We start from the raw sequence: 26,521 nt of genomic DNA, 5'->3' as shown, positions 1-26,521 counted from the left end.
TGTTTTACCTACTTTTTGGTACTTTTTTTTCCATTGCAAAGTGCTAAAAAGTTATTTTACATTGAGGATTAAAAATTATCTCCTAGGAGAAAACTCAGGTGAAAAAGTGAATTGCATATGGGCCATAGGGCCAAATGCAATTCACTTTTTCACCTCAGTTTTCTCCTAGGAGATAATTTTTCATCTTCAATTTAAAATAACTTTCCAGCACTTTTCAACTAAAGAAGTACCAAAAAGTAGTTGAGAAAGTACTATTAAAATTATTTTGAGTATTTCTTGCTTGCTGGTGGCTTAAAAGGCATTTTATTGACAAGTTAAAAAATTATCACCTAGGAGAAAACGCAGGTGAAAAAGTGAATTGCATATGGGCCATAGTGTTAAAATTAGAAGAGAATTAGATGGGCTCTTTTCCTTCACATGTTTGTTCATATATCTAATTGCTTTCTTGGGGTACTTCCCTTTATCTGAATTGTTTGTTCTGTCATTCTTTGACTTTATTCTGAAAATTTAGAAAAAACCCAAAATGTTTTAAATGTTTAAAGAAGATCCACTGGCAACCCAAACAAAAACACAGGAAGTTCAGCTGTAACTCTGAAGATGAAGACATTCCCGCTCATCCAAGTCCTCCCACATTCCATGAGAAAGGTGGGCTGAGAGCTGTATTACTAGCTGGATGTGAATGGAAGGAGTGGCATGTAGCTTCTGGGTTACAGCCAAACTTCCTGTGTTGGTTGGGTTGCCAGAGGATTTTTAGAGTTCGGTTGCAGGGGAATGTTATGGCTTTCTGCTGTAAAACTATAGTAGTTTGGCAGAGCCTGCGAGTAGCTTTAGCTTCAGCACCACATCAACTTAACCACCCTGGCGTTACATTTCCCCAGGATTTCCATGCAAAAAGTGGTACAATTAATTTTTGTCAGAGGGCCCCTAGTGGCCAGACCGCACAATGCCTTCCAATCGGTTTCAGCACACAGACCATGCAATCTGTGGTCACAATCGGTGCGCAGAAACCGCAGGAATTTTGGCAGCAGACCGACTAGAAGGGAGCCTGTGAGTTACGGTAATACAAATTACGCACTATTTCAGGGTATAACTGCCACCACCTCTGTTACCATGGGACAGAGGAGCCCACTGACCGACTGACTCTAGACCTGCAAATAAAAACGGTTAAACACACTTTATTTTATCTAGCTATCAACAATAGTAGCGACTCTTCAGAAACTGGGGTTCAGTTTGTGTGGCTGAATAATATGGTAGCTGGATAAATAAAGGACGTTAGCGTAATTTATTGAATATGCAATATGAATAATTAATATATACAGAAAATCGTTAAAATCAACAATTAGAGACATTAATAGCGCAGTATGGATTAAAAAAATGGAATAAAATACTTAGGTTTGTGGAAATATGTCCTTTCTGGGAAAATCTGAGCACATGGAAAATGTCCTTTGTTTCAGTTCAGGAAAATGGCCACCAGCCACATGGTCCTCTGGCTAGCTTGATCAGGTGATGGTACACAGGGGAAAACTGAGGTCCGCCTGCTGGCAATGTGCTTTTGATGAAGCTGGTTTGGGGGCATGGCAACGCCTGCCCCCTCTGAATTACCCACCAATGACAGTTCATTCCCTCTGAGAGAGATTTTAGGTTTAAACTTATAAAATGCGGTAACTCATAAATGATACATGTCATATTTAGGTGTATAGCAGATTCATAATTGTCAGAAAATATAGATTAATCACATCAGACGTGATTAGGGCAGTGGGTGTCCAGTTCCTGAGAAGGGTCGTACATCAATAACCGGACGGGTTATGGCGATGAATTTTATATCAGCACATTGGGCAGATTTTAATGAATAAGACTATATGAATTTGCTAGTTGTGTTATACACGGTCTCCATGTAACAAACAGAAATCATACAACACATGCATTCAAATCTGCCCCCATCGGTGCTGCACTGGCTAGCTCTTCCAGGGTCACCTGGGGAGCTAGCTTCCTGGCTTCCTTTCAGGCAGCCATATGGCTGAAGCAATTGACACCTCTGCTAAGGCCCAGATTCCAGTCACATGCTAAATACAAATGACAGGCACCCTGTACCTTAGGTTACTGAACTATTTCTCTGCTGGGGGAGGGAGAGACCCCAGGTTTGACTGCCTGGTATCCTCAGACAGACAATCCAGATTTGGCAACGCAACGACAATCGAGGCAGGAAACTGATTGTGATTGCGTTTTCTGGTCTCACGGCTCGTCCGTCACAATTTTCATAACCTTTTTCCTGTAACTTACCAAAATGAGTCAAGCAAGAGCTTAGTATACATTATGAGTATAATAAAAGTGTCAAACACAAATTCTTGTAAAAAATAAAATAACATTTATTAATGACAAACAGAAATAGCTTGCATTTTTAATCAGTGGAGTAATAAATAATAAGTAATACAAATAAATAAATGCAGTAATATGCAGAAAATAAAGGCAGAAATAAATGGAGGCAGAAAAACAAATATATTATATACCTCAAAATACCTCCTTCGTGTGGTATACCTTGAAACAAGGTATTACACAAAGTGCCACATCGCAGTCCGGGCAATAGGTACGGGTCTCCTTCCGGAGTTTTTTGCCGTCAGTGTCACGATCGCTTCTGCAGCGTGTACTGCTGGCTGCAGTGGTATTGCAACCCAAGCAGTTCTGATGCCATTACATGCATTTGCTTGCATAGTTTGGTTTGCACTCAAACTAGTTGCTGATTCCATCTGCAGTGGCTCTGCAGTTCTGGCCAGCTCAGGATTGAATAATTACCATTCACCTGTGTGGGAATCTGCATGTCTGCTGCCATTGGATGACCTCAGTATAAAGATTTGCCTCCTGCAAGGCTCCACGGGCTATCATAATTTCAGATCAGTCTGTTACTCTGTCTGGGCCCCCCTCGCTCCTAGATCTCGTGTGGACTGCACTGACTCCTGCGAAGGGGTCAGCGAGTCCTTCTGGTCCTGATCCTGTTTATCGGTATTTGCTACTTTGCTGGTCTTGCATCATATATTGGTTCATCGTCGATATATACGCATACTAGCGCATTTGTTATTTTCCTTGTATTCATGTTACGTTAATACATCAGTGTCGCTGATATATACGTACTCGAGCTGTTTAAATCCTGTGTTCAGTCAGTCAGTTTCTAGCACGCTTTGGTAGGTTGCGCGTATCGTGATCACCCGTGTTTAGTTAGTTCAGTCCTGTTCCTGTTACCTTGCATGGATTGCGCTCACTTCTGCGTAGAAGTAGTGAATCCTTCTGAGTCCTGTTCCTGCTACCTTGCGTGGATTGCGCTCACTTCTGCGTAGAAGTAGCGAATCCTTCCTAGTCCTGTTCCTGTTACCTTGCGTGGATTGCGCTCACTTTTGCATAGAAGTAGCGAATCCTTCTGAGTCCTGTTTCTTGTATTGTTCCAGTTCCTAGCTAGCGTTCCTTGCTTATTTTATATATCAGTTCATCGCCGATATATACATATGTTAGTCAGTCATTTGTAGCTTCATTGATAGCTGTAATTGTAACACGCTAGGAATATCGTATCCATTGTATTTAAGTATTGTTTGTGGTTGCTCGGATCTACGCCTGCTCTGTGTGCCACATCTCCTACGGGAGTCAGTTCTCTCCTCCACTAAATTGGGGATATCATGGTTCCTTGTGCTAGCGTGTGTAACTCCTTCACATCAGGATATACACCATGTGCTGACTGTGGAGAATATACCACCAAGCCTAACAGTCAGGGCCTTTTTTGGCGCAGCAGACCGCACACCTTCTGGTCGGTTGTTGCTTGTCGCTGGCAGGTATTCAACAAAGTGGCGTACAGTCAGTCTCTCTGGATTGACAATGTAGGACGCACTGTGCCCCACTCTACTGGACTCCACTGGGGGTGCTTCAAATAAATGGCTTCACATAACTGCCATACAAAGTGATGGTGAACCACAAGGCTGTCACTGCGTTTTTTGAACAGCACAAAAGCGTTCCAGAGGCATTGTTAAGGAGGTGCCTGAAAATTTTGATATAGTACTTTTTCTGCTTGCGGACAGCCAGGTAGAATGTCAGCCCTGTCCAAACCTCCCATGGTCTGGTTGTAATCCAGTATAGCTTGGGGCTTGTCTACTTCCCTGCTACCTCTGGTGGTGGTGTGCACAGTAGAAGCATTGTGCACCGTACTTAGGACACAAACATCCCGCTTGTCCTTCCACCGGAGAGCCATCATTTTCCCCTTCTGCCAGGCAACAACCTCACCCTTATTTAGCTTCCTGGCAGAAAAGGCCGGTGGCATTTGGTGACGGTTGGCCCTTACCGTGCCGTAGGCATCCGTCTTGTGCTGGATCAGGTGGTTGTACAGCTCAGGGGATGTGTAGAAGTTGTCTGTGGTCAGACAATACCCCTGACCCAGCAACGGCTCGATGAGTGTCAGGACAGATGCGGTAGCACACCCGTACTCACTGTATTGTGGAGAAAACTTGGTGCCTTTGCCCATGTACACCACCGAGTTCCAGATATACCCGGACTGGGCCTCGCACAACATAAAGGACTTAATCCCGAAACGAGCCCTTTCGGAGGCGATGTACTTCACCCAGCTGAGTCGTCCATTGTAGGCCATGAGACTCTCGTCCACTGTGATGTCTCTTTCCGAAATGTAGGCATCCCGGGAAATTGCCTACAATCGCCTGGTATATCTCCCAAATCTTCTTCAGCCTGGGAGCGGGGATGGGTGGCCTCATCAAAGTCCTCGTTGTTGGCGAAGTGGAGATACTTCATTATGAGGGAGAAGCGGTACTCCGGCATCACAGACCCGAAGAAGGGAGTGGCAATCATCCGGTTTTTGGACCAGTACCACTTCTGCAGCGGCTTCCCGATCACTCTCTGGAGGAAGATGAGGCCCAGGAATAGCCAGATGTCATCTGGAGTGACAGGTTCCCACCTCCTGCTCCTGGAGAACCTGCTTGGAGGAGCACCCTGCTGCTGCGCTGTGTACCGGTAGGTCTCCTCAACGATATGCTGAATGATATCCTCAGTCAAAAAAAGTTTGAGGTAGCACAGCAGGTTGTGGTCACATTCACACTTCTGCCCAGGTGCCCCAGTGAAAGGAAACCTGGGTGGCGGGGCTAGCATCCGGGTTCTCCAGCTCACACCATGTGCATGCACGACTCACGGTCTCCTCGGTGTCATCATCACTGCTCTCTGACTCTGAGGACAGGTCACCAGGTGCATCGCTGTCCGACGAATCGCCAAGAAAAGACTCCTCATCGTCACCACCCTCCAAAACATCCAGTAGCGCCTCGTCACACAGACGCCTCCGGGAGCCCGAGGCTATGACCCCAAGCTGGAAACGGGGTCAAGCACAGGCGAGTGGTCAGTGACAAAAACAAAAAAAAGTTGCAGCAAATAAAATCACACAGAGATTACAGCGCCTTTAGAAAGACTAGAACTGCAATATGTATGAAGCAAAGGCAGGAAATCGCTCAAAGCACAGAAATCACAAGAGTTAGCTGACAAGCAGACTAGCAATTGGACACTGGGACTCTGAAAGAGGAAGAATCAGTAAGGGCTCATTTCCACTTGTGCGAGACGCACGCCAGCACTGAGCGGGTGGGTGGGATCGCAGGCGAATCCTATGAGCCGTGCCATGCACGGCTATGGGAATCGCAGCCTCCGCCGCAAATTCTGTTGGGGGTTCCGGCCGAATCGCTACCGCAAGAGATTCGGCCGGCAGCGACATTCTCCCCTATGGCAGATTTTCCCCGTGCGATTCATGTGCGGAATCGCAGCGGTTTCCGCCACAGTGGAAACGGGACCTTACAGATCTGCCTTTTTATACTGTGTACAGGTGTGTTTGCTAAACAACTTTGAATTATTGTAACAGGATTGGATTACATTGTGTACGGAGTCATTTAGTGATGTAATTCATGCGGTGGCCAGCAAGGGGCGCATGGATTGCATCACAGGAAGGAGCTTGGGATTGCCATGTTGCCTATGCGGCGATCAGTGCGCATGGAGCCCGGGAGGGAGAAGGAGACAGGCTGGGAGAGCCGACAGATGCAGCGGGAGCAGCGGACACGCCGCCGATCGCGCTGGTGAGTCCCTGCTACTGCATGATGAGCTCAGCTCGTCATTACCGCTAATAGCATTGGCGGTATGGACGAGCTCAGCTCGTCCATACCGCCAGGGTGGTTAATTACATCTCATCATAATGGGGAAAATGTGAAGTATTGCATATCTTGACTTCAGTCTTTTGCTGTATATTGACTTGGAATTGGAGATTGGTTGCAAAGTCTGGTTGTCCAATTTCCATCTTTACACTTGCCTGTTGCAGTTAAACGCTGGAAAGTCATTTGGGGATCCAAAAGGAGACTCAAGTTGAAAACAGACTAGTAGGATTGAGGGCTGGTGCACACTACAAAAGTTTTTTAAACACTTGAGATTTTAGAAGCTCTTGCTAATGCAATGCTATGGGCAGTTTTTGCAAAATCACTTTGTTACAGTGTGAACACCCACATAGGATAACATTATCAAGAGCTTTTTAGGGCCCATTCACACTCAAAAGTAGCAAAACACGTAGTAGCACGTAGCGCTACCGTTTTGCACGGGTGATTTTACCACGATTAGCACAGTAAAAAAAAAAAAACTGTACACTCTTGAGATTCAGAGCGATTGCAATCAGCGCTTTTATAAGCACTGTAACGCAATCACGGCAAAATGCTGCAGGGAACACGTTTTGCGATTGCTGCTAATCACAAAACACCCATGATCGGCAGCAATCACGGCAGTGAGATCACTGCCATAGGGTAACATTGCGTTGGAGCTTTAAAAAGCGCTAGCTCTTCAGCCATTAGCTGTATTCATCCGCTAATCGCCTAAGTGAGAACGGGCCCTAAAAATCACAATGCGCTTAGAAAAGCTCTTGTAGTGTGCACCAGCCCTAAAGCTGACTTTTTTTCACCACAATTACAAAATTCATGTGCTGTGAACCTATGCATGTGTTATCCAGAGATAACCCGAACGGTTCGACTACGAACCGATTCACGCGAACTTCCGTGGTTCGCGTTTGCGGTGAACCGCGAACTATATGCAAGTTCGACCCGCCCCCTATAAAAAAATCATTAGGCTCAACTTTGACCCTCTACATCACAGTCCGCAGACACTCCCTCCTGGAGCCCCCCCCCCCCCCCCCCTCATAAAACGCAGGCCGCGTCGGCCATTTCCCTCACTCGTGTGGCTGCAGTAATTAGAGAAGGGAGAGAAACCTGCTGTAGATATAGGAAAAACTTAGTTAGGCTCTTGTTAGGCTTGTTAGCTTGCTCCTTGCTGATACTTATTGCGAAAAAGCAACGCTCAACAGCTCTTTTAAGAGCTAATGTTGTTCTTGTGATCTATTTCTGTTTTTTTTGTGTGTGTCCCACTGACACTTGCATATACAGCCCTGTCAGTCAATCGCAGCTGGCCCTTGGCCCCTTGCTAATTCCTACTGTGCCACTGCCAGGCCCAGCACATTCAGTGCCTACCTTTTCACTGCACGTGTGTGACAGGCAGCTGCACATTTGTAATACCAATCACTGCATACCTGTTCATATTTACTGCACCTGCTTGACAGAAGCACGCAGTGCTATATACCAGTCACTGCACCTGTTCACGGTACCTGTGTGTGTGACAGCTGCACATTTGTAATACCAATCACTGCATACCTGTTCATGTTCACTGCACCTGTGTGACAGAAGCACGCAGTGTTACATACCAGTCACTGCACCTGTTGACTTTACCTGTGTATGTGAAAGCTGCACATTGTATTGATACCAGTCACTGCATACCTGTTCAGTGTACCTACGTGACCGCACGCATGGTGTTATATTATATACCAGTCACTGCATACCTGTTCACGGTACCTGTGTGTGTGACAGCTGCACATTTTTAATACTAGTCACTGCATACCTGTTCAGGGTACCTGTGTGTGTGTGACAGCTGCACATTTGTAATACCAGTCACTGCATACCTGTTCACTGCACCTGTGTGACCGCACGCTGTTTTATATACCAGTCTGTGCATACCTGTTAACTGCACCTGTGTGACAGCTGCACATTGTATTGTAATACCAGTCACTGCATACCTTCCACTGCACCTGTGTGACTGCACATTGTATTACTCAAGTCAGTGCATACCTTCCACTTCATCCCCCGATATGGACAAAACAACAGGCAGAGGCAGACCCAGAGGCAGGCCACCCGGCAGGTCTGTTCGAAGTCGTGCTGACGTGATTTTGTGCGGCCCTGGACCAAAGTATAGTGCTCAGAAGAAGGCACGTCCCATCAACTCCCAAGATTGTCAGGACGTAGTTGACTATTTAACACAGAATACCTCATCTTCTGCAGCCACCAGCGCTACTCCAAGCACCACATCTGCTACATTTGACACTTCGCAGGAGTTATTTGGTGGGGAATTCACTGATTCACAGCCATTATTGTTACAACAAGATGAAGGCGCTAAGCAAGTTACATCACCTCATATGTCTGAGTTAGGCGACACCATGGACGTAAGGTGTGAGGAGGAGGAGGATGAAGTACCTGCTGTTGGTGCAGTTTTGGAGGTGTCTGATACAAGCGAAGCTGGGAAGGATGATTATGATGATGATGATGATTATGATGATACTGCCATGAATGCCACGTGGGATCCTAATAGACAAGATGACCACGGGGACAGTTCAGAGTGGGAGTCAGAGAGGAGTAGGAGGAGATGAGTTGCTGAAAGAAGCAGGGGGAGCTCGTCGTCAGAAACAGCCGGTTGCAGTGCCCGGCGCCATGTATCGCCACATTTGGACAGCCAGCCAACATGCCCTTCAACGTCAGCTGCAGACGCCACCATAGTGCCATCACCCCAGGGCTCAGCGGTGTGGAAATTTTTGTGCGTGTCCGCCTCAGATGAGAGCAATGCCATCTATTCTCTCTGCCACCAAAAATTGAGCCGTGGAAAGGCCAACACCTGCGTAGGGACAACAGCCTTATAAAGGCACATGGAGAAAAAGCACAAACTGCAATGGAAAGACCACCTGAGGAAAAGCAGCACACAAAAGCAAAGCCACCCTCCTTCTCCTCTTCCTCCTTCAGTAGCATCATCTTCAGCCGCTTTCTCCCTTGCACCTTCACAGCCACCCTCCTCTACTCCGCCTCTCACCTTGAGAGGTTCCTGCTCCTCTGCCCACAGCAGCATCTAGATGTCCGCAAATGAAATCTTTGAGCGGAAGAAGCCAACGTCTGCCAGTCACCACCTTGCCCGGCGTCTGACAGCTGGCTTGGCGGAACTGTTAGCTCGCCAGCTGTTACCATACCAGCTGGTGGACTCTGAGGCCTTCTGAAAATTTGTGGCCAGTGGGACACCGCAGTGGAAGATACCATGCTGCAATTATTTCTCAAAAAAGGCGATACCCAAACTGTACCATGAAGTTGAAAGGCAAGTGGTGTCATCTCTGGCACACAGCGTTGGGTCAAGGGTCCATCTGACCACGGATGCCTGGTCTGCCAAGCACGGTCAGGGCAGGTACATTACTTATACAGCCAATTGGGTCAACCTGGTGACCGCTGGCAAGCAGAGAGTACGTGGCTGTGCAGCGGACCTAGTTGTGACACTTCCACGGCTTGCAGGCAAGCCTGCTGACACCTCCTCTCCTTCTCCTCCTACTCCTCCTGCTACATCCTCTTCGCTGTTGTCCTCCTCCTCCTCCTTGGCTGAGTGGCAGTGCTACTCTACTGGTGCTGTGATCTCCTCTCCAGCTACACACCCCCAGCTCCCCAGGGCCTATGCTGCATGCCAGGTATGACGGAGTCACACCATCTTAGACATGTCTTGCCTCAAAATGGAGAGTCACACTGGAGCAGTTCTCCTGGCTGCTCTTAACAAACAGGTGGATCAGTGGCTGACCCCACACCACCTGGATTTCGGCTTTGAATTTGGGGAAGTTGACACATGTACCCTGCATGCCACATGTGCTGAATCTAATAATTCCGAGATTTGTGTGTAAGTACCCAGGCTTACAGGACATCCTGAAGCAGTCCAGGAAGGTGTGTGGGCATTTCAGGCGGTCTTACACGCCATGGCACGCTTGGCCGATATTCAGTGGAGAAACAACTTGCCGGTGAGGTGCTTGATTTGCAATAGCCCAACTCGCTGGAATTCATCGCTACTGATGTTTAACCATCTGCTACAACAGGAGAAAGCCGTCAACCAGTATCTCTACAACTACAGTAAAAGGACATGATCTGGGGAGATCAGGATGTTCTGGCCGAAGTACTGGACACTCATGCGAAATGCCTGCAGGCTCATGCGGCCATTTGAGCAGGTGACAAACATGGTGAGTTGCAGTGAAGGCGCCCTCAGCGACTTGATCCATTATGCTTTCTTCCTGGAGCGTGCCGTGCATAGAGTGGTGGATCAAGCTGTGGAGGAGCATGAACAGGAACAGGAGGAAGAGTTGTGGGATCAATTCTCTGCAGAACCAGATGTTTCCTCAACACCTGCGGCAGCACAGAGGGGGGAGGAGGAGGATGAGTCGTGTGGGGAAGAGGAGTCAGATGATAAGGAAGGTGTTTTTTTGAGGAGGCGGCGGAAGAAAAACCGCAGCAGGCGTCGCAGGGGGCTTGTGCTGCTCAACTTTCCCATGGTATTCTTCGTGGCTGGGAGAGAAGGAGAACTTACCTGACATCACTGAGGAAGAGCAAGAGGAGATGGATAGTACGTCTGCATCCAAATTTGTGCAGATGGCAGCTTTCATGTTTTCCAGCCTGTTGAAGGACCCCCGTATAAAAAAAACTCAAGGGGAATGACCTGTACTGGGTGGCCACGCTACTAGACCCTCGGTATAAGCAAAAAGTGGTGAAGATGTTACTAACTCACCTGAAGGCAGAAAGGATGCAGCACTTGCAGAACAAGCTGGCAACTATGCTTTACAGTGCGTTTAAGGGTGACGTCATAGCACAACGGAATAAAGGTACCACTGCCAGTAATCCTTCTCCCATGTCCACGCAGGCAAGGACAGGACGCTCCAGCAATCTCATGGTGATGTCGGACATGCGGACATTCTTTAGTCCAACACCTCGCCCTAGCCCTTCCGGATCCACTCTCCACCAACGCCTCGACCGGCAGGTAGCCGACTACCTGGCCTTAAGTGTGGATGTAGACACTATGAGCAGCGATGAAACCCTGGACTACTGGGTGCGCAGGCTTGACCTGTGGCCGGAGCTTTCACAATTTGCCATCCAACTTCTGTCTTGCCCTGCCTCAAGCGTCCTGTTAGAAAGGACCTTCAGCGCAGCTGGAGGCATTGTCACTGAGAAGAGAAGTCGCCTAGGTCAAAAAAGTGTTCAGTACATCACCTTTATCAAAATGATTGAAGCATGGATCCTGGAGGGATACTGCCCACCCGAAGACTAAGCCAGTCCCCACACACAGCATCTCTGCCTGCAGGCCGCTTGACTGCCTTCTCCGCCACCACCAACAGGGTCCAGGACTCCAGGTGGATTCCTGAATTTCTATCAAAACCAACAACATTTTTTTCTGGTGTGTGTACATGCCTGCCTAATTTTTCTGGCTGCACTGCGGCTGCAACAACAAAACAAAAGGCATGTACATGTGTCAATTCCCCTTCTTGATCGTTACCTTGCCGCGGTAAAGGGGCTTGCGTATCACAATGAAGCAATGACCGCCGCCTATATTAGTGTCTGGGGGGGGTGCACACCCAAGATAATAAGGTTCTTGCTTCATTGTGGACAGACCAAATTCGATCAGCTGGGCAGTCACTGTTGTTCTGTCATTGAGCTACCCCAGCCCGGCGACCATATGGGCTTGAAAACTGCTATCGCCTGCACTCTGGCCATGGTGCGCACCAGTCCAGCATGGCCGTCACTACACAAACAGCTGTTTGAGGTGCGTTACACTGTGAGTTTGGTCTGTCAGTGTGAAGCAGTACACTTATTACACTACCTGATTGATGTATACACGTGCAAGATGTTTTAAAGCACTTTAGGCCTCCAATTTAGCATGCAATGTGATTTCTGCCCCTAAAACGCTGCTGTGCGTCAAATTCAGATTTTTCCCCGGGACTTTTGGCGTGTATGCCACTCCGCCATGCCACTCTCCAGGTGTTAGACCCCTTGAAACATCTTTTCCATCACTTTTGTGGCCAGCATAAATGTTTGTAATTTTCAAAGTTCTCCTTCCCATTGAAGTCTATTGCGGTTTGCAAAGTTCACGCAAACCCGAACTTTTGCAGTAGTTCGCGTCCGAGGTTCGCGCACCTAAAATCGGAGGTTCGAGCCATCTCTAGTGTTATCATGTGGTTGCACAGTTGATAAATTTCTGCATCACCTGTCACCCGACTAACCTATGAGTTATATGGCTTTGTGTGTATGATGCATGTGTGATTGTATGTAGATGGTCCCATGAGCACTCACACCAGACTGGTTTTATGGGGTACAGGGTAAATTTTTTTAGTCCTTTTGAGACTAATAATAAAAATACATTTAGCTACTGCTTGAGTGACGTACAATATTTACTGGTAACTGTATATATCTTGTAGTTGAAAAAAATAAATACTGGAAAACCTGTATTTATTAAAGGGAACCTTAACTGGGACGGATATGGATGTTTCCTTTTAAATAATACCAGTTGCCTGGCAGTCCTGCTGATCTGTTTGGCTGCAGTAGTGGCTGAATAACACCAGAAACAAGCATGCAGCTAATTCAGTCTGACTTCAGTAAGAGCAAATGATTTGTATGCTTGTTGAGGGGCTGTGGCTAAAAGTATTAGAGACACAGGATCAGCAGGCGAGTCAGGCAACTGGTATTGTTTTAAAAGGAAAAATTCATATCCATCTCAGTTTAGATTCCCTTTAAAGGATCACTTCACTTTAGTACAACAATCTATTTAAACATAATCACTATACACATAATTTTGTAACTGAATGCTGTAAAAATCACATTCAGTCTGCAGCTGAACACTTTTTTAGGAAGTTTGCAGGAAACCACAACAACAGTACAGTACATGTCATGGTCTTAAATTTACCCAAGATTCTCCTCTCTATCAGTGGGATAGATTTCTGGAAAGGCCACAAAAGCCCGGGCCTTGGGCAGCTGCTTCTCGGGGGTGGCTAGACATGGAAGAGGGGCGGCTTGATATGGAAGAGGAGACTATAAATGTAAAAGGTAGGCTGAAAATGTGGAACACATGCAAGAAGGGAGCCGCTGCCCAATGCGGCCAAACATAAAAGAAAAGGACTGCTTTACATGAATGTTAAAAACGGAAGACGGGTTTCCCATATAATGGTTGGGCAGTTGTTTCACATAGAAGGGGAGGATTCCATCAAGTAAAGATAATATGGGAGTGTAACGATCTGTGTCAGCACGCAGAGAGAATCTGATTATTGGTGATCTGCAGTATCACCAAGAATACAGATATATACCTGATTATTGATGATCTGCAGAATTACCGATAATACAGATATATTGCTAACCTCTGGACACCTGGATAATGTGTTTGGTGTAACGGTAGTACTTTGAGTATAGCACAGGAAATTAGAGACAGTATGGGCAATACTGCTCTAGAGATAAGGAAACCTTCCAGTAGCCTGAGACTCCCCAAGGGGCGGAGTCAGGCTGGACTCCTAAGCTCCGCCCTACGCGTTTCGTCATTCGACTCATCAGGGGCATCATGCGTAAGGCGGAGCTTAGGAGTCACGCGGGACGCAAGGAGGAAGTAATCCAAGCGGGGACTGTGGCGTGTAGCAGAGATCCGACCGCGGCGGTGCCGACACACACAGATAAGCGCTTGTGAACTGAGTATCCGGTACGCATGTCTTATGCGGGTTTTTTAATAAATGTAAAAAGGTTTTATGCTATGTGGAGTCCCGCTTTTTATATTTGAAGGTCCTGAATTGTCATTGCCCAGGTTGGAGGGCTTACACGCTTTGATTACAAGAAGCCATCTGGTGAGTGGAACTCACTAGGGGGGTTAAAAGTATTCCCCCGTGTTTCCTTTGTATCTCCTCTGGGTGGAGGCTACTATCTACACAATTGTGTGAAGTGAATCACAGGGTGGTTCATAATAAGCAAAACTGCACTATATACGGTTTCTTTACAGGGAAATCCTACACTACATTGAGAGGTCTGGATTGTGATCAAAACTTTTTATGTGGATTGGATCGTGATTGGAGAGTGTGTGTACTCGAACAAAGTCTGCGGATCCCCTACACTGGTGACATTGGTGCTATATATATATATATATATATATATATATATATATATATATATATATATATATACATTTAATCAAGTGCTGTGGAGCGCAGTCCTTCTTACCTTTAGCGGTTTGTTTCTGATAAACAGATTGATAACACAGGTTCCCTAGTCTGGGTGTGAGGTCCGTGGTCTCTACACCCTGGAACTGGTCTAAGCATAAACAGATTGATAACACAGGTTCTCTAGTCTGGGTGTGAGGTCCGTGGTCTCTACACCCTGGAACTGGTCTAAGCATAAACAGAATACAATACAAGTAATCTGGCTCAGTGTGAATTCCCAAGTCCACCTGGTTCAAACACACTGCAGGATCTGACTAAGGTCTGAGTGCTTCCACGTAGTGTTCGCAACGGCAGACAACTTGTGACTGGTCAGCAGCAACTATATATAGTGTACCGCTCTCTGGTGCCACTTCTAAGTGATGGACCAATAGAAACTTGCTCTGGCGTCAGCTGACCAGCCTGGTCAGCTGGTCCCCTCTTGGCCGTCATAAAAGTTCTGCCTCTCAGCGCGCGCGTATTCCTAAACCTGTGTGAACTAACAGACTCAGCCACACCAGACGCATGCTGCTGCGTGCAAACCGCCGCACTGGACGCGGAACCAGCCGCCTCGCTGTCAGTACATGCGGCGGCTTTTCCGCGTTCTGCCATGCTACCAGACGCACGCCTCCGCGTGCAAACCGCCGCGTTGGATGCGGAATCAGCCGCCTTGCTGTCAGAACGCGCTGCGGCTTTTCCGCGTTTTCTCACAGGGAGGTTCTTAATAAAACATAAGTCTCTATCCTAGGCGGTGTACCACCACACCAACAGTAATATTTATCTAGTATAAAGAGATATATGTATTGAAATCAGGAGGGAAAACAATTTTCAATTGCAGAAAAAGTATTTTTTATTCTTATTTATTATGCAATTAAGGTACAAGGCATGATGTTCTTCAAAGATGATTCATAAAAACATCCAGGGTATAAACATTATTTGTGGTGACGCCGACTTGTTTCAGGTCTGTTAATCCTTCTTCAGGCCTCATAAATATAGTATGTACCTGGTAAATAGCCAGAATGAGCCTACAGCCAACAAACTGGCATTAGTAACCATTTGGAATGAACAAATCCAGGAACGGACTACCACTAACGACAGCTACTTAGGCATACATCTCCCCCCAAAAAAAATGTTTTCTACAATTGAAAATTGCTTTCCCCTACTGATTTCAATATATATCTCATTATACTAGAGACAAATAGAAGGGGAGCCACGAGAAAGTTGGCCTGGTGCAGAGAAATTATAAATCAGGGCCTTGGGTATGGCACAGTCAGGAGTTGCAAACTGTCACCACTGAATAATACACTTTTTTTTTTATTTAAATCTAATTTAGGCTTAGTGTAGTTTAAGTCCTCAGAGCAGCATTAAGTGCTAGATAAATGTGTTTCTCCACCTCACCTTCCTCCAGAGAAGTGTTACCAATCAGGATATATTCTCCATGTCCTCGAGTCAGAACAACACCGAGACTATAAAGAAATAGAAGTCTTGGTCAGCTACTTCCCTTCACTAAATCCTCACAGTCTGAATGAGGAATACACAGAACATTACATCAGGGCTACAGCCCTTGAAATAATCCCAGTGACTGGCATCAGCTACCTCCACTTACCTGAAAGGGGTATCACTGATGTCTGTGTAGAAATAGTCACAGGTCATAAAAAGGACACGTTTCTATAAAACAAAGGTTTCAGTGTCAGAAAACATGCCGAGCAGTGACTTTTAACAAATTCCTAATAAGCTGCGGGAAAAGTTATAATTAAGTGCACCGAAGATAGGTTAATTTGTTTTTGGCCTCCCTTCCTCCATCTTGAACATCTAATGGCCAATATACACATTAGAGTGTTCTCAAGCTGAGGTGGCCGGTCAGGGTCTTTCTGCCAAGAATCTAATTTTTGTACAGCTGTCCTGATGAGTCGGTGACCCAGAGTGCAGGATCATACTGGCCGAGCACATAGTTCCCCTCCTCACCTTTTCTGCCAGGTGCTGTTCTGCACCATCATTCCTCCTCCACCATTCATAGCAGCAAAACTGTGCAGCATTGCCACAAACTGTCACCAGAGGGATCAAGTCTCAATCCCTGTGGGTGACAATTACTGTGCATGTATACGCACCTTTACCTTCTCCCCTCCCCCTTAATTTTTTGGACATCAAAAGTTTCAATAATGATATCTCTGTGGATATGAACGAAGTTACAACAATAAAAGCAGAGCACTGTTTCACGCTGTCCCTCTTTCCTTATTTGCATTAAAAAAAAAAAACCTATTTCCTGCCTGGACAGAAAGTGTGCAAAATAATTCTCCCCAGCAGAAACAGAGAGAGCAATAGCATCCACAGAGAGGTTGTAACCATTTTATACCCTATTAGAAACTAAACTAAAAATAGCCACTGGCCCACCTAACTGTATAAAAATAAGTGTGCAATGACTCCATGGTAATGGTACACATTTCAGAAAGGAATAAGCAGAGAAATGTATGCATGATTTGTGTAAACATCCCACAATGTGACTTAGCACAAACTCCACTTACCCCCTTATCGACAGTGACCTTCACATCCATCGACAGTGACCCAGTCTCCCCATTAATCATGGCTGTTCGCAACTGTGTGCAGAGGAAAACTAAAGTCACCCCAAAATGTTACCACCAGCTAACAGTTTGTACTACAAGATCAACAGCAATCTCTGCTTTCTTTTATTTTCTGTTAGCTCAGAATATTCAGCATAAAAAGTCACCTTTTAAAATTAAATATTGCCTATGAATATCTCATATGGATAATAATAAGGAAATCAACAATTTCTAGCTTTGTACAGGTTCATTGTATTCCTAATAAGTCTCCACCAAACTGCAGAGTCACACAGAAGTATCCCCATTCTTAGCCAACTTAAAAGAAGCACTATAGGATATTTTGCTATACATAAAGTCATTAATGTAAAAGCAGCAGAATAAAATAAAATCCTCCATATATTTTGGTATTGTGTTTCACAAAAAATGTTTAGCAATGACTTTTTGTAATAACAGGCATCTCCTCATGTGTCATCAGGTCGGCAGTTGATGACAGCAGGGATGCAGGGATGCAGGGATTCAGGTTCACCCCCCCCTCCCCCCCCTCACGTGGAGTCATCCAACAATAATTCTAACTGCTATTAAAGGATACCTGAACTGAGAAGTATATGGATGCTGCCATATTTATTTTCTTATAAATTATTTCTGTTGATTGGCAGTCCGGCTGATCACTTTGGCTGCAGTAGTGTTTGGATCACACACCTGAAACAAGTGTACTGCATGCAACTGAAGTGCAACTAAATTATGTTGTACTTCGTTCATTAACATCTGATCTGCATACTTGTTCAGGGTCTATGGCAAAAAGTATTAGAGGAAGAGGATCATAAGGATGCCAGGTAACTGGTACTGTTTAGAAGCAAATAAATATGGCAGCCTCCATTTCCCTCTCAGTTAAGGTATGCTTTACATTTCTGCACATACAGTGGGTTGCAAAAGTATTCAGCCCCCTTTGAAGTTTTCAAGGGGGCCGAATACATTTTGTCATATTACTGCCACAAACATGAATCAATTTTATTGGAACTCCACATGAAAGACCAACACAAAGTGATGTACACATGAGAAAAGGAACGAAAATCATACATGATTCCAAACATTTTTTTTACAAATAAATAACTGCAAAGTGGTGTGTGCATAGTTATTCGGCCCCCTTTGATCTGAGTGCAGTCAGTTGCCTATAGACATTGCCTGATGAGAGCTAATGACTAAATAGAGTGCACCTGTGTGTAATCTAATGTCAGTACAAATACAGCTGCTCTGTGAGGGCCTCAGAGGTTGTCTAAGAGAATATTGGAAGCAACAACACCGTGAAGTCCAAAAAACACACAAGACAGGTCAGGGATCAAGTTATTGAGACATTTAAAGCAAGCTTAGGCTACAAAAAGATTTCCAAGGCCTTGAACATCCCACGGAGCATTGTTCAAGCGATCATTCCGAAATGGAAGGAACATGGCACAACTGTAAACCTACCAAGACAAGGCCGTCCACCTAAACTCACAGGCCGAACAAGGAGAGTGCTGATCAGAAATGCAGTCAATAGGCCCATGGTGACTCTGGATGAACTGCAGAGATCTACAGCTCAGGTGGGAGACTCTGGCCATAGGACAACTAATAGTCATGTACTGCACAAAATTGGCCTTTATGGAAGAGTGGCAAGAAGAAAGCCATTGTTAACAGAAAAGCATAAGAAGTCCCGTTTGCAGTTTGCCACAAGCCATGTGGGGGACACAGCAACCATGTGGAAGAAGGTGCTCTGGTCAGATGAGACCAAAAATGGAACTTTTTGGCCAAAATGCAAAAAGCTATGTGTGGCAGAAAACTAACACTGCACATCACTCTGAACACACCATCCCCACTCTCAAATATGGTGGTGGCAGCATCATGCTCGGGGGGTGCATCTCTTCAGCAGGGACAGGGAAGCTGGTCAGAGTTAATGGGAAAATGGATGGAGCCAAATACAGGGCAAACTTGGAAGAAAACCTCTTGGAGACTGCAAAAGACTTGACTGGGGCGGAGGTTCACCTTCCAGCAGGACAATGACCCTAAACATAAAGCCAGGGCAACAATGGAGTGGTTTAAAACAAAACATATCTATGTGTTAGAATGGGCCAGTCAAAGTCCAGATCTAAATCCAATCAAGAATCTGTGGCAAGATCTGAAAACTGCTGTTCACAAACACTGTCCATCTAATCTGACAGAGCTGGAGCTGTTCTGCAAAGAAGAATGGGCAAGGATTTCAGTCTCTAGATGTGCAAAGCTGGTAGAGACATACCCTAAAGACTGGCAGCTGTAATTTCAGCAAAAGGTGGTTCTACAAAGTATTGACTAAGGGGGCCGAATAATTACGCACACCCCACTTTGCAGTTATTTATTTGTAAAAAATTTTTGGAATGATGTATGATTTTCGATCCACTTCTCACATGTACACCACTTTGTATTGGTCTTTCACGTGGAATTCCAATAAAATTGATGCATGTTTGTGGCAGTAATGTGACAAAATGTGGAAAACTTCAAGGGGGCCGAATACTTTTGCAAGCCACTGTAGCTGCAGAACTGTAAGTTACAGCAGTGAAAAGTAATTAGAAAGGCTTGTTGCTTCCTAGATTTGTTTATCTCTGTTTACCTTTCCTGCTACATAGGGTAAAGTGATTAAGGCCTGGTTTACAGTGAATTTGCATCAGTGCATTAGTTGATGCCCAGATGTGCTGCCATTACAATGCAATGGCAGCGCACAACACAGTGCAGCATGCATTTTCAGTGCACAGCTGATCCATTTCCTTCTGCCTGGCAACAGATGCACTGGTGTAGAACATTCATGTTAAACTGGGCCTAGAATTTGAGAAAAAAAAAATCAGAAGCACAGTGCATGATCGCAGAAGAGTTAAGGAACCTTTTGTGTGGGACTGTACAGTACTTTTACAGAGCTCTGCCTCTCAGGTGACTGCTCCTATTTTTCAAATTTGTGTGTGTTGAGAGGACATATCAAAAACAGAGAACGTTTTTAGACAAGATATAACGCACAGAGAAAGTAACAGTGCATTCCTCTCACCTGAAATTTTCTCCACTCTTTGAGGATCAAAATTCCAGGATATATAACAAGTTTAAAATAAAAATATAGACTTTTGTTGGTCAGCCAGACCACATGGAAACCAATGATGTCCAATTTTTATGACCAGGGACAAACTTTTGTTATTTTAAAGTGCACTTCATGATCACATGACGCTCCATAAATTAATATACAATACATTTATCTCAGGTTTGGAGAACTGTCTGTTTCAAAGTCATTCAGATTCATCACTCACAATCTCATCCCTGTCCTCCCACTCCACTTCAGACAGGTCCACACTGTTGTAGTTTGGCTTCGGCCTGAGTTTCTTGCCTTCCTTATACTGAAAGATAAGACCATATTGATGTTCATGTTTGCTTGAACTCAACCCTCGGAGACTAGATTGTAAGCCCCTGTGAGGGACAGTTAGTGACAAGACAACATACTCTGTACAGCGCTGCATAATATGTTGGTGCTATATAAATACATAAATAAAAATAAATAAAATGGTTTGATGGTGTCATCTGACTTTTCACAAGCAATATAATGAAAGGTGTTAGTGAAAAGGGAAGGGTGACTACCACAGCCAACAATAGTTGCCGCCTAGTCTGTATTTTACAAGTAATACTGAGCAATGTGGCCAAAGTCATCAATAAGAAATATAGAAAAAAATATGTGAATTTTTAGTTTTATAGCAAAAAGTAGCAACCTTACAACCAATGGAAAAAAATGGTAGTGCAAAGAGGTTATGCAACTATGGACAGTGAATTTAGCTAGAGTTGTTGGTTTGAAGGGGGTCACATGGTCATTCCCAATCAGTGTAAACAAAGCTGGTGGGATGAAGGAAATGTGATTATTCACAGCCTATATAATGAAAGCTCATCAGTTTAAGAGGTCTTGTGTCCATTCACAGCTGATATAATAGAAGGTGACTGTAAAGAAGCCATTCACAGCCAAAGTAATGAACGCTGGCAGTGTAAAGTTATTGGTACATCACAAGTCAATGTAATAAAAGCTGACATCCTTACATGACTAATAAGAGCTGGTGTAATGATTACTCATGGGAAGTGCCTCAAACACACAGTGATCATGCTACAATATGATGGAAGGCTCACCATATCCTCTAAGATGATGATTACCTAAGTGGATTTGTGAATACAGTATACAAAGGAGGATATCCTGACCAATCTCTTAAGGTGGCCATACATTTAGCTATTTTCCTGTGCGATTGACCATTTGATTTAAAGAGAACCAGAGATGAAGCAACCTCATGTATTTTACCTTATAAATCAGTGGGAACATGACAGTAAACACCTAATCTGCTCTTTGTTACATTGTTCTCTGTTTAATTTGCCTGTTATCACCTCTAAGATAAGAATCCCGACTAAGCAGTCGGTCTGGCTTTGCTACAGAATAATTATAGCTGAGACTGTGTTCTTTGCTGTCTTCAAGTCCAAGCCTGCCCCCTGCTGGCTTTGCTCAGGAATCATTATAGCTGAGTCATTATAGCAAAGCCAGACTCAATGCTCAGTCCGGGATTCTTATCTCAGCTAGATAACAGACACTTTTAGCAGTGAGGATGGAACAGAGAGCATGGTAAATGTTTTCTCTAATGTTCCCACTGATTTCTATGGTAAAATACACAAGGGTGCTTCGTCTCTGGTTCACTTTAATCATTTTATAGAATCGAGAAGGAATCGAGTGTGTTCCAGTATGCCTAATCGATGAAAAGAGGCTGATATCATGTAGAATCCACCAGCTTAGTCGATCAAGCAGGATGCAAGATGTTGGGTGATCGCACAGGAATCGCCTACTGTTCACATGTCATTCAATAGACTCTGAATTGATTTTTGCATTCAGAGCATGGAGACACAAAATCAGTCACATTGATTAGTGAAGGTGAATTGCACAGGATATTGCTTGTAGTGTGTGGGCCACTAGTCGATTCACTTTCGATTAACCACACTGAAGTCAATTGCTTAATAAAGTCGATCACTTTTTTGATTGAATTGGAATCCCTAGATGTATGGCTACCTTTAGCTTATTTCTTGGTGGGTACTCACAAGCGGGCGTAAATCAGGGTGAGAAAGGATGTAGCCGTTGTTTGTGTTCAGGAATGCATAACCATGGACTCCAAGCTGAGGAGGAGAGAAAATAAGTGTTAGCTCCTCTGGCAACATAAAATCAAGACAATAATCTGTACACTGTACAGAAACCTGAAGTGGTCAGAATATTGAGGTTACCAGATATGGCTATCTTTTACCAATGCTGCCTGCCTGGCTATCAAGTTGAACCTCTGTCTTAAAGAGAAACAGGATCTCCAGGCTCCTAGTAAAAGCTGCCCAAGAACAGATAGGATATCACACTCTATGTAATGTGACAGAATGCAACTATACTGGACCACTCCGGTTTTAAAGTAAGAGTGACAGTCTTACCTTATACCTGGGGGCAAGCTTCAGAAGCTCTCGCAGGGGTACATCGGATCCTACAACCCCCAGAAGGATCCCTTCAGATCTCTACAAAGACAAATACAGTTAAACCTTGAATTGCAAGTCATTTGCAAGATGAGCAAAAATCTTTATGAAATTTTGACTTAAGAAGCAAGCAACATCTTGATATACAAGCACAGAACGTATAAATGCGTCACATCATTCCAACTAAGCTGATGGTTCTTCTCCCTTTGATGCTGCAGGATTGTAGAGATGGAGCCACAGCAATAAAATATACATACCTGGGACTTTCTCCAGCCCGTCCGGCCTGATTGCTCTCATGCTGTCCTCTTCTGACTGCCCATTCACCCGCAACTGGCCCGGAAAAAGCATCTAGTCCGCGTAAAAATGTAAATGTGCAGCCTTTCCACATGCGTGCTCCTGCCGCATTCACATCGCCGGGAGCATTCTGCGCCTGCACAGTACTACTGCGCAGGTGCAAAACGCTCCCGGCGTCAGGAGAGATACAGGGGAGCCCGCCTGGCCAGATAGTGACTGCGCCGACTGGCGGATTTTCCGGGGCCAGTTGTGGGTGAACGGGCAGTCAGAAGAGGACGGCGTGGGAGGGATCAGGCTGGAGGAAGCCCCAGGTATGTATATTTTATTGCTGTGGCCCTAAATCAGGTACACGTTAATCTAAGTGTAGATTAATCTAAGTGTAGACTGTACAATGTCACATTTCCATTAAATTTTTACTTTATATGTCCATTACTTTGTATATTTTTCTACAAATGTTTTTGGGCTGTGTAACAAATCATCTGCATTTCCATTAATCCTTATGGGGAAATGCTTTTATTACAAGCATGTTTCTGGAACGAATGATGCTTGCAAACCGGGTTCCACTGTATCATTATTGGTTCAGTTACTGCTCCATAACTAGGGACACCCTGACTCAGTCACCCAACAAATATTAAGATTATTGTAAAGTTTGGGGTATTATATGACACAATTATATATACTAATGGACTTGAAGTGAACTCAGCCATAACCAGATTTCTCAGTCTGGGTTAAGTAGAACATGGATCAGTCACCATGAGTTTAGTGGGCAGATTCCCCTCACCTTGGTGCAGCCTTGCCATAAGTCAAGACTGGCTGAGAAGCAGGTCTTAGCCATCTTGGGTATATTTTTATGAAGCAGACAGCTGAGTTTACTATGAATTATAAAGTAATATTTAAACTTGGTGGAAGTAGGATATCACAGGTTTTGTCACTGCATTCATGGATGTTCTGCAGGTCTTTCTCTTTTGTTCCCGTTTTCTCCCTTCCTGTAACCATGTGTCTATGCCTTTAGGCTCAATATACAATACGCCAGGCGCACAATGGTGCATTCACAGCAGAGTGGGCACCAGAACATATGCTTCCAGATGTATTACATTCAGAGTCATAAGCAGTTGGAAGTAAGATGGCCAGCTTACTCCCAACTGATTATGACTCTGTATGTAACTTTGCAAAAAATCTGGAAATGTACGTTCTGGTCCCCAGCTCTTCTGTTCTATTTTGCCTAAATAAATACTGTAGTGCTTCTGACAGAGAAACTACAAACAACACTGGCAAGGACATAAGAATGAAAACTAAAACTATGCCATTACTCTTGTTGTTTTTCTGTTTACTCTGTTCCCCATTATTCATATTCATATTCCTTTCTATATTATGGTACATTTCAGAAACACTAAAATGAAAGTGTGGTTGATAACTGTAACAGCCAGATTCTGCTGTCTATCCTTCCAGCGCAGGCTATAAAATAATTGCTGGGGACAGCAGCTGCATAGTACTTTTGCATGCATGAAATAGATGCACCGTGAATTTGTGTGCGCTTGGGAAAAGCCGATATTAAAATATCACTATTTTACCGAGATATCTACTATTTTAAATTTACCAATATTTTACTACAGCAAAAACCTACCCTTGTTCTCACACAGAACCCCCAACTCTACGATAACACACTAACACACACACACACGCACACGCACACGCATACACACACACACACACACACACACATACACACATACATATACACACACACATACATATACACACACACACACACACACACACACACACTCGCACACACACACGCACACACACACACACACACACACACGCACACACACACACACACGCACACACACACACACACACACTCGCACACACACACACACACACGCACGCACACACACACACACGCACACACACACACACTCACACACACACACACACACACACACACACACACACACACACACACTCACACTCACACACACACACACACACACACACACTAAAGTTAATCACACCCCCATCTCCTACCCATGCTAACCTTAACTTTCCCCCACACCTAATCTTAACCGACCTCCGCAAAAAAAAGGGGATAAAAACAAAAACTCTTGGGCGCGCCATAGGTGCCCTTATAAATTGTGGCTATGCTGTGAAATTTAAGTGTTCATGGCACTTGATAGGTGGCGAACGCTGTGGCTGCGTGCAATGCACAACACCCAAGTTTCCTGCTTCCAGTACTTTTTCCCTAGTTCTCATAAACCACCCTGGCATGCCTAAGGGACATGACAGTATCTAGGACGTCACATGACTGTGCTTGAGGTCACCTGACAGTGTCACTTACAGTCTCGTTCTTCTTGCTGAACACCGGCATGGCAACCGTGGTCATGAGCAGCAGACTCTGGGCCTGGGAAGCAAACAGCTGGGGGAGAGAGACAGAGAATTATACAAACATAATAACTAAAGGAAGCCTCTGAGGGCTTCAGGATTAGTGATGAGATTAAAGTGGACCCCAGCCACAATGAGTTTACATTTTCATGTGGAATGATAAGAACCTCTTCATTGTTTGGGTACATGTTGGTTTAATCTTATTTCCTGCCTTGGGACAATTGACACCAGGGATATGAATTAGAAATATTATAGCTTGGTTGTCACAGGAGTTAAGGCTGAAACTCACAATGGGGGACATCTGCTCTGGTGACAGCTGTCATAAGCGTAAACTCCACTTCTGTTGAGAAAAAACTCAGTTCAGCCCTGTAGCCTGAAAAAATGAATGGCAAATCAGCTTTATCACATTTTATGTGAATATATCAAAGATTTTCTAACAGAAACTGACAGGTAGAAGTGTTCAAGTTTCCTGCCAGTCAAATGTTGAAAATGTGTAATTTACCACTCCTGCAGCATCTAGGTGGACTTCTGGACAGTCTCATGGCATCAGTACTCCAAGCAGAGCGCAAAGATTACTACTGCCATTGCTTCAAAGAAGTGCAATTTGAGCTTACCGTCTGTTCTATAAATTCTTAGCTGGCTGCAGATTGAAAGCCAATGATGATTTTTAATAACGAACTGCAACAAGACTTCAGTAGCACCCATCTGGGTTATAACAACTTTATAATGAAAGTCCAATTTATCTGTAGGGGAAACACTGTGCTGGCAGTCTGGCACAGTGACCTCCCTTACAGCAAGGCAGAGCAGAATAATGGCTAATCAGGGCACTGTTGCTCTTCACATTTCATTCAGCATCTCTGCTGTACTAATTGCTGGAGTTCCCTGGTACAAAATCATGTCGGTATGTTAACTGTGTTGCTTGGCTAAGCCATATAGACTGATAATTCCAGGACTGGCAGGACAGGACAATAAATCAATAATAACAGTATTCAAATCTTCACTCATGCTGTGTCCATTTGCTTGGACTGCAGGGCAGACTTACCCTTCTGAAGGAGCCTCTGATGTGAGGGGTCCATGTTCCAGGAAGCTGTAGGATTTTGCGCATGCGTTCATAGTGCTAATGTATATTTTAGATGCATTTTATGACTATTATAGCACACAGAGCCTTAAAGGCTAAAGCTTTAAAGCAAATAAGAGCTATGAATATAAAGTCAATAATTGCAATAGATAAAACAGTGGCAGCCCAAAATTCCCATTAAACATTTCTGCAGTCTGCCCACAGGTTCCCCCCAGGGTACAGTCTTTACGTAGGGAAGCAGGAAATCTAGGCATTCACTAGTGGTGGACATTAAGGCACCACCATAGGCAGCCATACAAATATTGGCAATGGGGGGGGGGGGGCATTTAGTCGCCCGCAGCGCTATTTGCAGCCATATTT

At 44.7% G+C, this 26,521-nt stretch overlaps 1 protein-coding gene across 10 annotated transcripts in view; it reads right to left on the bottom strand.

The window, feature by feature from the left end:
- CACNA2D4 (calcium voltage-gated channel auxiliary subunit alpha2delta 4) overlaps positions 1–26,521 on the bottom strand; it is a 394,977-nt gene that overhangs the window by 282,442 nt on the left and 86,014 nt on the right. For all 10 annotated transcript variants that reach the window (XM_068277214.1, XM_068277216.1, XM_068277215.1 and 7 more), the window contains 7 exons: positions 25,040–25,117; positions 22,366–22,446; positions 21,994–22,068; positions 20,187–20,273; positions 16,855–16,926; positions 15,939–16,000; positions 15,731–15,798 (listed from right to left, as the gene is read on the bottom strand). In XM_068277214.1, coding sequence (XP_068133315.1) covers positions 15,731–15,798; positions 15,939–16,000; positions 16,855–16,926; positions 20,187–20,273; positions 21,994–22,068; positions 22,366–22,446; positions 25,040–25,117 — 523 coding nt within the window. The remainder of the gene's footprint in view (positions 1–15,730; positions 15,799–15,938; positions 16,001–16,854; positions 16,927–20,186; positions 20,274–21,993; positions 22,069–22,365; positions 22,447–25,039; positions 25,118–26,521) is intronic.

This window comes from Hyperolius riggenbachi, chromosome 3 (genome assembly GCF_040937935.1).
Source record: "Hyperolius riggenbachi isolate aHypRig1 chromosome 3, aHypRig1.pri, whole genome shotgun sequence".
Lineage (NCBI taxonomy): Eukaryota > Metazoa > Chordata > Amphibia > Anura > Hyperoliidae > Hyperolius > Hyperolius riggenbachi.
Note: the sequence above shows the minus strand (reverse complement) of the source record. Positions and strands in the feature narration are given on the sequence as shown.